This window comes from Macaca mulatta, chromosome 13 (genome assembly GCF_049350105.2).
Source record: "Macaca mulatta isolate MMU2019108-1 chromosome 13, T2T-MMU8v2.0, whole genome shotgun sequence".
Classification (NCBI taxonomy): domain Eukaryota; kingdom Metazoa; phylum Chordata; class Mammalia; order Primates; family Cercopithecidae; genus Macaca; species Macaca mulatta.
In genome coordinates, this window is record NC_133418.1 from 85,572,833 (window position 1) to 85,585,382 (window position 12,550).

The window sequence follows — 12,550 nt, forward strand, 5'->3', positions numbered from 1 at the left end:
AGCTGGGACTACAGGCGCCTGCCACCCTGCCCGGCTGATTTTTTTCCCCGCCCCCTGCCCCGAAGCGGAGTTTGTTCAGGCTGGAGTGCAGTGGCGCGATCTCAGCTCACTGCAAGCTCCGCCTTCCAGGTTCACGCCATTCTCCTGCCTCAGCCTCCCAAGTAACTGGGACTACATGCGTGTGCCACCTCGCCCGGCTAATTTTTTGTATTTTTAGTAGAAATGGAGTTTCACCGTGTTAGCCAGGATGGTCTCGATCTCCTGACCTCGTGATCCGCCTGCCTCAGTAATTTTTTATTTTTAGTACAGACGTTAGTCATGCTGGTCTCGATCTCCTGACCTCGTGATCCGCCTGCCTCGGTAATTTTTTATTTTTAGTACAGACGTTAGTCATGCTGGTCTCGAACTCCTGACCTCAGGTGATCCACCCGCCTCAGCCTCCCAAAGTGCTGGGATTATGGGAGTGAGCCACCGCGCCTGGCCGAGGTGTGGGTTTTATGGAGACTTCAGGGAATTAACTAACCCTTTTCACATAGGGATAGGTACTATGCCCAGGTCAGTGGCTGTTACACATTTTGAATGGGTTCTTTAGCAGCCAATTTAAAACTACTTATATGATGAGTTATTCAAACAGCAACCTAACACAGATAGTTTCTCCATCAGTTTGTATGTTAGGAAGCCTACTCAGCACAGGCAGTTACTCTGTAAGTTCAAAGAAATATTCTCTTAAAACCATTGAAGTTCATGATACAAATAACTAATACAATTAAATAACACCACTTCAAAACACTTTGTTTTACTGCTATTGGTCCTAACAAAATGACCTACCTACTAGACTCAGCTAGGAGAAGTATTACAAAGGTTTTTTTCCCCCAAGGGCAAGCTGATCTTTAAATGAGCATTTTTTTTTCACCAGGGACATTGATCTAAGAGTATCTCTCAAACATGATCTGAATCTTACAGAATTATGGAACCATCCGAAATCTAACCTGTTATTCCAGGATAACCCCACTTATTTATATGGCACCCTTGGTATGGTAAAATGAGCATGATCTTTTTGCCAGAGACAAATCCTGTCTTTGGTAGTTAAGAGGTTAAGTTCTGGAAACAGATTGTCTGGTCTGAAACTTGGTTCTATCACTTATTAATCAATTATTTAACCAGTTTGTGCCTCTGTTTCCTCATCTATAAAGTGGAGATGATGATAATAATATCTACATGATAGGATAGTTGTGAGTGCTTCCTGGATAACTACATATGAAATACTAAGAACAGTGCTTAGAATATAGTAAATGCTCAATAAGTATTTGCCGCTATTGCTGCTGCTGCTGCTGCTACTACAGCTACTGCGACTTAATTTTCTAAAAGTATCATTATTTTAGCGTCTCATTTGATCTTTCAGCAACCTGGATAGCAGTATAACTGTGGTAGATGTTATTTCCGTTTTACAAATAAGATTCTTGAGAGAATTTAACATCTAAGTTTTTTATTTTATGATTTTGCTTTATTCCAAATACAAAGAATACAAAAAGCAAAATTACCCAGAAACCAAAGTAAAACAGACAAAAGTAGGATCATTTTTTTTTCAGTAAAACTATGTTCTTTTAGTGTTGTATAATCTAATAATTAAGAAACACTAATTTAAATATGTTATTTTATTCTATAACGGGTATAGCTGATCAAAGTGATATGATGGTAAATAGTCGTATAATGTAAGACAGCAATTAATTTTATGTCTCTCTTGCTCTTTTCTTCTGTAGAGATTCTTCCCATATTCCCTAATTGAAGTTCAGTCTCAGCCAAGTTTGGAGTAGGGAATCCTAATAGTTAGACTTGTAGGATGTTAGATCTGTAAGGGACTAAGAGATGTTGTCATACAGCCCACTCTTGGTTATAGATGAGAAAATGGAATGGGAGATAAATGACTTATTTAGGCTATTCGACTTCTCATTAGTGGCACTGGGATTTAAACCTGGCGTTCCAGCTAACTAGTCTGATGTCTTTTTTGGCATACCATTTTGAGATTTGGCATACCATTTCTGAGATTTAGTCTCAGAGGGAACATGATTTCTTGAATTCTTTCTCTTACTGAATGACTTTACAAAGGAAGATCTTGTTTGAACTTGATACAAACCCTGTAAAATATATACTGTTCATTGCAACATTCTTCCTTCTATTTGTTGCTATTACAACCTAGATAACAAATTTAGACAAAAAGTCGAGGAAACTGAGCAAATGTAGTTTGACCATTGATAAATTTCCCCCTCAGAGAATCAGACTTAACCTATGAATTATCTTGCTATATGACTAGCATGTAAGTAAGTTTCAGAAGCCCATTTTGTATCAGGGTAGCTGTGCTCGCTTCTGAAGAAATACTGAAACTGAGCTCCAATAAAGCAGAATACCTGGCATTCTTCTTAACAAGGCCTTTCCTACTCCACTGTTCAATATCATTAATATACTGTACAATAAAAACTCAATAGACAAAGCTTTACCATTTAAAAAATTTAGTCCTTGTTTGGTATGTATTTGTATCTGAATATTTGTTTGTGTATTTATTATCTGAGGTCAGAAGTTTGAGATTATCTTGGCCAACATGGCAAAACTCCCATCTCTACTAAACATATTAAAACATAAAACAACAGAATTAAATCATCATAGACTTATTCTTTACAATTCTTTTGGAGCTTAACTATTACTTCTTTTATTTATTTATTTATTTTTTTATTTTTTGAGACGGAGTCTTGCTCTGTTGCCCAGGCTGGAGTGCAGTGGCGCGATCTTGGCTCACTGCAAGCTCCACCTCCTGGGTTTACTCCATTCTCCCGCCTCAGCTTCCCGAATATCTGGGACTGCAGGCGCCCGCCACCTCGCCCGGCTAATATTTTGTATTTTTAGTAGAGACGGGGTTTCACCATTCACAGGATGGTCTCGATCTCCTGACCTCATGATCCGCCTGCCTCGGCCTCCCAAAGTGCTGGGATTACAGATGTGAGCCGCTGCACCTGGCCTAACTATTACTTCTTTTAAACTAAAGATGAGTTTAAATTAATTTCAGATTCCTTCTAAGCATTCCTTAGCCCAGCATATCATTTAAGAATAAGTTAAGAAAATGCAGACATTCGTCTCAAGCTTGAACCAATAAAAGCTTAGGGGGAAAAACAATAAATGCTCCTTTATTTTTTTTTTTGAGACAGAGTCTGGCTCTGTCACCCAGGCTGCAGTGCAGTGGCACGATCTCGGCTCACTGCTACCTCCACCTCCCGAGTTCTGGAGATTCTTCTGCCTCAGCCTCCCTACTAGCTGGGATTACAGGCGCGTGCCACCACACCCAGCTAATTTTTGTATTTTTAGTAGAGACGGGGTTTCACCGTATTGGCCGGGCTGGTCTCGAACTCCTGACCTCGTGATCTCCCTGCATCAGCCTCCCAAAGTTCTGGGATTACAGGTGTGAACCACCGCGCCTCTCCAACAAGTGCTTCTTAATAAGCCAGTAGAAGATTTGATCCATACAATAAAAACTATCTAGAATAGATATTTTAAACCTTTGGGCTGGGTGTGATGTTTCACGCCTGTAATCCCAGCAATTTGGGAGGCTGAAGCAGGTAGATCATCTGAGGTCAGGATTTTGAGATTAGCCTGGCCAACATGGCAAAACTCCCATCTCTACTAAAAAAAACAAAAAAAAACAAAAACAAAAAATTAGCTGGGCATGGTGGCACATGCCTGTAGTCCCAGCTACTAGGGAGGCTGAGGCAGGAGAATCACTTGAACCCGGGAAGCAGAGGTTGCAGTGAGCCAAGATCGCTCCACTGTACTCCAGCCTGGGTGGCAGAGCGAGACTCTGTCTCAAAAGTAAAATAAAGTAAATAAACTTTTGAAGTACAGAGTACTAGTTTAGATGAGCATTCTTTACCTCAGTAACAACTTAAATATGTAAATCACCACCATTTACAAAGTGTTTATACATTATTTCTTAGCATGTAGAGTGCAGTGTTGATTTTCACAGATATAAAGATATCTAAAACCTAATCCTTCCCTTTAAGAAGCTTATAATCTAACAGGAGAAGTAGGCATGAGCAAATAATCGTAACATAATATGCTAGATGCAGTAATAATTTAGAAGTAAGGCACAAGTGTAAGGATGATAGACTGTCTGATTTTTGTCAAAGTAGGGGAATCAGAGAAAGCTCTGTGAATGATGTAATTGCCAAATACTGGGTGTTAAAAGATTGATAGATATTTATGTGTATAGAAAAATTGGAATTTTTGGCGAAGGGAACACATGCATGAAAAACTGTGACATATTCAGGAGACAGCTACTGGTCTCACATTACAGCCTGAGAGGGAAAAGGGGTTACATAGTTACTTCTCAGTATGTGCAGGGATTGGTTCCAGAACCCCAGTGGATACCAAAACCCATGAATGCTCAAGTCCCTCATATAAAGTGGCATAGCTGTGCACATCCTTTAATTTAAAATTATCTCTAGGTGACATATGTACCTAACACAGTGTAAATGCTACGTAAATAGTGTAATAATTTATTAATTTGTATTATTTTTATTGTTGTGTTATTTTTATTTTTTCCCCTCTAAAAATTTTCAGTCTCCGGTTAGGTGAACCTGCGATTGGTTGAACCCCACAGGTGCTGGACCAGTGGCCTCCAGAGGGCCGAATGTAGTTGGAGTAGATAAGGTTGTGGAGATATAGGCAAAAAGGAATCTTTTATGCCTTAATTAGGACCTGTAGGGACTGAGCATACTGGCTGAAAGATTTTAACAGAGTTAGTATATTCTATGGAGGATGGACCTAGGGTGGAGGGGATTAAAACAGGCAATTTAAACTAATTACAGTGTATTTATCACAGTAATCCTGGAAGGAGATGTTGGTCTCTTGAGTTATACAAAACTGGGGAAAATTTTTTTTTCTAGAGCCAAAGACAGTGCTGAGAAGGGAAGCAACTGGATCTTAACTCGAAATATATTTGTGAATGTCTTTTTGAATACTTAGAATATGAGAATAAAGATTACAGTTAAGTCACTTTATACCCAGCTACTCTTGCTTTTAAAACAGGGAACTTTCTAATTTAGGAATATTCTACTTTTACGAAAAGCTGCAGATAATACAGAGAACTCTGCAGATAATACAGAGTTCTCTGTATTTCCTTCACTCAGCTTTCTCTGATGTTTACATCTTACGCAACCATGGCACACTTTTCACAACTACGATATTAACATTGGTGCAATACTATTAGCTAAACTCAGTATACTTACTCGGATTTTATCAGTTTTCTGTTAATGTCATTCTCTTTTCTGTCTTTGAGAGGAATTAGGAATATATCTTGAAGTTGATGTTAATTTGTTATTTGTTTAAGCCAGGGTTTCTCACCTTTGGTACTATCAACACTTGAGGCCAGATACTTTTTTTGTTGTGGGAAGTGGTCCTGTGCATTGTAGGATAGTAGTTAATATTAGTACCCCTTTCCTCTGTTAGTTACCAGTAGCACCCCCTCCCCCAGTTGTGACAACCAAAAACGTATCCAGGCTTTTTCAAATGTTCCTTGGGGGACAGAATCACTCCCAGTTAAGAACCACTACTCTAAGCAAAAAAACTTTGGTGGAGTTAGATACCTTCCTTTACCAGTATTGCTAGGATGTTTTCCACAGATCATTAGTTCTGAGGGATACAAATACGTGTTTTGTAAAAAAAAAAAAAATGGGTGTATTGAAAAAATAATTTGGGTAAATAGTAAACTAAACAGAATTAGAAGTTTTATTTCTTCTTTTTCTTTCTCCTCCATCTCTTCCCCCTCTCAACTTGCCCCATCTCCCTTCCGCTCTTTTTTCCCTTCCTCCACCTCTTCCCATTACTTTATCTTCTTTCTGGTACCCTTCGTCCTTCCATTTTGTTACCCTCCCTTCTCTTCGTTTCTCCCTCCTCTCTCCAACCACCTGCTCACTACAGGATTTCCCAGAGCCTTTAATATACCAGTGGCCTTGCTAATTTCCAAGAAAAGGCTATGTGATATTTTAAAAAACTGATTTAACTATGCAGTGGTTTCTTTCTGGAAGCATATTTCACGTAGGATTGATGTTCAGTGGCTCATACTTTGGAAGTATAATTATAGAGAAATAGATCAGCCTGTATCCCCCAGGTACAGCATCCTTACCTCTCATTATTAAAGGGAAAGGAGAGTATACATTTGGAATGCAATAATTTTTGCTTATTAGTAATTTTTAAATGAACCAAAAACTTTTAAATTTTCTTCACATTAAATAAGTTATTCTATATTAAAACATCTAGCAGTTATTAAACTTTCTGTTTTTCTCATTAATGATGAAGGTTGAATTGTTTTGCTGAATATAGTGGAATAGCCATTGCTTTGGTCAGTAAGACAGTAACTCACATACAGTACAGGAATCAGGGGACTGCAGTGTAGAGATCGCTACCCATCCTCTCCCAGGGAGGATGACTCGGTGTGCCAACTTCAGGCAGATATTCGAGAGTTGCTGATTCTCAGTGGTCTTGGTCACATTTTATTTTGCTTTTCAAGTTATGCTATATTTGAGAAAAATACATAAATATACTTTGGTTAGTTTTAAGTCTGTGATGTGTTACAAAATGTGAGAAGATTAAAAAGTGTGTTTTAGGAATTATAAGAATTTCAGAACCATAAAATATCTATTAGAATTTTGGTCCCTATATGCTCTGGTAGACATCAAAATAGTTAACTTTTCCTCCTCTACTTATTTTTCTGTTTCTTATAAGATAGATAATTTTACAAAATGAGAAAACAGAATTCTGAGGACTTGTTGAGTCAGGACATAAATACTGATACATTGAACATTTACCTCAGTGGTTAATTTTATTTCAGTTCAGATACCTAGGGACAAAGATTTTATAATTGACCTGCATAAAATGGGCTGATTGACTCAAGTCCTTTCCTGTTAGGCATATGGCTTGGTGAATGACCAAAAGCAAATGTAGATTTATCATTATAAGAAAGATGTTCATGGGACAGATGAAAGTCATTTCTCTAATAGACTATGACTACTCAAGCTTTTTTGATAATACTAGACTTTAACTAAATAGAATATTATAAAAGTAAAGGATTTTAGGCATCTTAAAAAGTATTACTATATAGTCCTGATTTTTTTTTTTTCTGTGTATAAACTGGAAAGTCATTTTACATAGGATGAATAGAAAATTGTATATTTAAGCAAAGGGAGAAAAGACAATAGACCAACTTCAAGTAGAAGGTAGTGTCATATTGAAATATGTAAAAAGCAAGAACTCATTTCCTGCATTCATTTTCTCTAGTAAGGAAAATTATTTTCAAACTGGAAGGGGTAGGAAAAACACTATTAAGATGGAATTGAAACACAAGATGGTGAATAGATAATTATAAAGCAGCTAGAGACCTTAAATTTTTAGACACTTTTAGATTTATGTAAATTATATCTCATATTGAAAATTCAGCAAATGTGATGGTAGTCCATTAGCAGTGAGTGTTGACAAACAGAAGAGGTATCAGAGATTAGAGATCAACAATGAACAGTTTGTAAATGAGGGGAATAGTTGGTTTCTAGAAAGTACAGACTATTAAAGTTGATATCACTCGTCAGTCACTAGCAAAGCTCTGGGATAATTATTAATCAGATAATTACTGACCACTTAAAAGAAAGAAGTTGTGATTAACATGACTATTTATTTATTTGTACTTTCACTGAGTTCCAGGAGCAATTTAAGATGACTTAAACATCTTTAAGTTAATTTACAAGTTAATTTAAGTTACACTACACTACACTACAAGTTAAAGTTACACTACACTTAAATGAAGATGACTTGTACACTACAAGATAAATTATAACAAAGGGAGTAGACAACAGCTTACATTTATTGTGCTGTATTCCAGGTCCTTTACTAAGCAGTTTACATGTTATTTTATTAATCCTAAGCAGACCCCAAAACAATCATTCAACCTGTTTTTTGTAAGCTGTGTAAAGTCCTAGTTGCCTGCATCTTAAGAACTCTAGGCTGTCATTTAGCATGAAAGATTCACTTGTGGCAGATGTGAAGATATTTTAGAGCTATGGTTGGTCATAGAACTCCTTTATTTTATACTCTTAAAAATTGCTTAGTACCCCAAGAGAGCTTATGTTTTATATGAATTATATCTATTGATATTTACCATATTAGAAATTAAAGCTGACACATTTTTAAAACTCGAGAATACAACATAAGCTCGTATTCCAGTAGCTGTCAGGGATGACATCATTTTCACACTTCATGTAGTCTCTGGAAAACTCCACTGTGCTCTCATGAGAGAAAGAGAATGTAAAGAGCAAATAATTTCTTAGTGTTATAAAAATGGTTTTGACCTTGGTGGCCCCCTGAAAATGTCTCAGGGACTCTCATGGGACCCCCAGATCACACTTTGAGAACCATTCTTCTAGAGGAAGGATTCAACTAACCTAGAGAGATCAGGCTATGGAATCCTGCATTCTAGATATATCCAAATTGGAACCTAAGCAGCATTCCAAATATTATTGACTTGCCAGAGTCTTTATACCTCAGGCAGAGGCAGAGAAATGCCAAATGGTAATTCTAAGTAATCTACATAGAGTGTCATTCATGTTTTAAAAATATTTATAATATTAAGCTCATTAGTAAACCCACTAGTGCAGATTAAAATAGTTTATAAGCCAAGTTCTTCCAGTTGCCACCTCTGGAGGGTAGACTCCTGATTTAGATTCTTTCAGATGCTAACCAACTGCTTCTGGATTGTGGGGGTTGGGAGCAGGAGTGGAGAGGTATATTTCCAATTAGGATTCTTTAAAAAGTTAGCTCACTGCCCCAAGGGTGTGAATTAAACCTAATGCAATGTGTGTTATGCTTTCTTTGCTGAAGCATTTTAAAGTGTTATGCTAGGAAAGCTAATAAGACACCTGTCAGAAACAAAGGGATATGAATCAAAACTACTAATTTTTTTAAAGTATAGGATTTAACTAGTAAGAAAAAGGTCCTATGCTTAGTTTCATTGAACCAGATTGACAAATATGAAACTGGAGAGAGAACTGGTCTGCCTTTTGTTTTATAAAGATCCAGAGGTTTTGACTAACTACAGACAGTAAACGAGCAGCTTAGTGTAGTTGCTGAGAAGTTAACGATAGCTTTCAGCTAAGTTAGTAGAAATACAGTGATCAAATAAAGGAGACAGTGGTTACATTCTCTGGGGTATTAGAAAGATCACACACCTGCCAGTCTCAGACATCCATTCTGAAAGTTCTTAATACCGGGCCACTGGGCAGCTGGCGCATATTTATGTAAGTTACATCTATTGGTATTTACCATATTAGAAATTAAAACAAATTTTTATATCAGCTATATGCTTCAATTTCATTGTTATGTGGACCACCTGTGAACTGCAGATCCTGGATGGCTTCAGTTTTATTTTGGGCTTCACTCTCTTTAGCATTACCTTCTAGAACCATGATACCTTGCTACGTCATACTCTTAAGTTCATTGACCTTTGCACTCTGATAGCTTGTGCTCTCTTTTTGTTTGCTGCGTTGTCCACTGCAGTCAAGTCAGCTCACCTCTTAGGTCTGGCTGATTCTTTCAGATGCTAACCAACTGCTTCTGGATTGTGGGTGTTGGGAGCAGGAGTGGAGGGGTGTATTTTAAGTTCATTGACCTTCGCACTCTGCTAGCTTGTGCTCTCTTTTTGTTTGCTGCCTTGTCCACTGCAGTCAAGTCAGCTCACCTCTTAGGTCTGGCTAATTCCACTACTGTCAACTATATGTGACTTATGGCTGATAGAAGCATCTCTGCTTTTTTTTTTTTTTTTTTTTTTTTAAGATTCAGATCTTGATCTGTCACCCAGGCTGGAGTGTGGTGGCACTATCATAGCTCACTATAACTTTGAACTCCTGGGCTCAAATAATACCCCCACCGCCACCCCCTGCCTCAGCTTCCAGAGTAGATGGGACTACAGGTATGCACCACTTCTCCTGGCTAAGTTTTTTTGTTTGTTTTTTAAGAAATGAGAGTCTCACTGTGTTGCCCAGGCTGGTCCCAAACTGTTGACCTCAAGAAATCCTCTTCTCTCAGCCTCCTAAGTTACTGGGATTACAGGTGTGAGCCACTGGGCCCGGCTCAGCATCTCCACTTTTTAATGTATTGTTCATGTAACACTCAGGATCTTAGTACTTGATTTTGATGCCACATTTTAAGAGAGACAAGGACCGACTAGAGATTATCTACAGGAAGGTAACTAAACTGAAAAGTTTGTAAACAAAGGATTGTTTCACAGTGTGACCCAGCCTATTCTAGGTTTATTTCCTGCTACTGTCCCTTCAGGCAGACTTTCTTCAACTCACACTAAATCACCCACAGTCTGCCACATGTGCATTTCTTTCAAGGTTTCATTCTTTTACACAGGTCCCTTCCTGTCTCTCCCAGGCAAATTTCTACTTTAATTTCAAAAGACCTAATTCAAATATTTTCTCCTCCCTAAAACTTTCCATTCATTTTCCTAGGTATTTTCATCTCTGGGTTCCCATAGTACTTTATACATGCCTGGATTATGCATTAATCAAATTATGATCCAACCCACCAAGTCAGCAGACTTTTTTTACATAAAGGGATACATAGTAAATATTTTAGGCTTTGTGGGCTTACATGGTCTCTGTCACGACTACTCAGCTCTTCTAGCGTGAAAGCAGCCATAGGCAGTATAGAAATAAATGAGTACGACTGTGTTCCAATGAAAATTTATTTATTAGCACTAAAATTTGAATTTCATGTAATCATCATGTGTCAAATATTATTATTTTTATTATTTTCTCAACCATTTTATTTATTAATTTTAGTTATAAGTAACAGACCCATTCCCAACCATTTTAAAGTAGGAAAACGATTCATAGTTGCAGAGGTGTATAAAATCAGGCAGCAGGCTAGATTTGGTTCGCTGGCCATATTTTCCTGATCTCAATCTAATTCGACATGTTTATTCTTTCAGTCACTCATGCATTCATTCATTTATGGAACAAATATTTATTTGCTGGATATTCTGCTAGACACTGAGAAGGCAGTGGTGAGGGAGACAGACATATATTTAGGTAGAATCTTTCTTCTGCATTAGAGCTTGCTGAGTTCAGAGATTTTCTCTCCCATCTCTGTACCACAAATAGTACATTTCCTGGTACATTTTAAGAGATTAAGTAATGAATGACTGAACAAAGGAATAGGCTATATAAATCACTGCTGATTATTTCTCCTATGACTATATGGTTACAACAGCTTATAATTTGAGTATGAGAGAGAAGTGCTATCTGAAGAGAAGCGAGTGAAAAATTTTAACAGTATTTTGGAAAAATCATTGTTGAATCTAAATATGAAGCTAACATTTATATTTTGCCTGTTTTGTTGATGAGAGTGCTAGCAAAGTAGTATACTTTGAGATTTATTGCCATTTGTCTGTGAAGAATCTGGGTAGATGTATAAACTATTGGGAAGGAGAAGTTTTTAACTAAAGGGAAATATTTTCATTATTTGGATGTGCCTGATGACAACTTTGTATCCAACAAATGATGTATTATAAGTTTAAAACCTCAGGTTGGATTATAGTAATACATTATATTAAGTAATTCATATACTCATAAAGATTAATTAGTTATTTTAAAGATAACACGTTGCATTTGTTGTTTTTCAGTGTTACAGCTTACAACCTTAAAATACTTGTTACCTCACACAGACAGTTTTAATCATGAAAATATGATACATGCTTCTTTTCTCTTTATAGGCGAGATAAGCTTTGGATTTGCATGGAGTTTTGTGGAGGTGGTTCTTTACAGGATATTTATCACGGTAAGACCAAAGTTGTATTTTTATAGGGATTAGGTTGAATTTCTTAAAATACAGCTATTTACTATATTAAAACATCAACATTATCTTAAGGAAAGCAAGCTATGTTTTATCATTATATTGTTTGGATATATAAAGGTATTTTAGATATATACGGAAGAAAGGAGGAATCTTTACTATAATTTACAAGTTGGAAAATTAAATGCATTTGAATTATTTGCTAATTCTGAAGAGGCATATTGTAGTTATTTCAAAAATTTAAACTCAGACCTGTAAAAATGCAAGGGCTTTGCTGGTTAATGCTAAGCTGGTAAAATATCCAGTGTATACATGAGTAATGATAATAGAAAGATTTATTTTGTTCTCATATATTCAAGAAATATCAATTAAATGTTTATTCTCTTAGATGCTGCCAGATTCTGAGGAATTAAAAAATGATTAAAACATTTTTCACTGGGAATTCAAGGAGTATATAAGAGAGATTTGTAAAGTAAAATAAACAGCCTTTTGTTTTTCTTCCTTTTCTGTTTCTGTTGGTGGATTATTGTCACAAACTGCAGATTAGGCTTTTGATTAATGTAAAATAAAATCCTGTCTATTTTCTGAGAAAATATTTTGGACCTTTTTTCTCATTTTGTCACAGAATTCGGGCTCCTGTTTTCTAGTGTGGGACCACTTAAGT

The 12,550-nt window shown here is 36.7% G+C and overlaps 1 protein-coding gene across 10 annotated transcripts in view; it reads left to right on the plus strand.

Moving 5' to 3' along the window:
- Positions 1 to 12,550, plus strand: part of MAP4K3 (mitogen-activated protein kinase kinase kinase kinase 3) — a 187,146-nt gene that overhangs the window by 83,327 nt on the left and 91,269 nt on the right. For all 10 annotated transcript variants that reach the window (XR_003721773.2, XR_013402837.1, XM_015112178.3 and 7 more), the window contains one exon: positions 11,807 to 11,871. Coding sequence is in view for 8 of the 10 variants with exons in the window: in XM_015112178.3 (XP_014967664.1) it covers positions 11,807 to 11,871 (65 nt within the window). In the remaining 2 variants the exon portion in view is untranslated. The remainder of the gene's footprint in view (positions 1 to 11,806; positions 11,872 to 12,550) is intronic.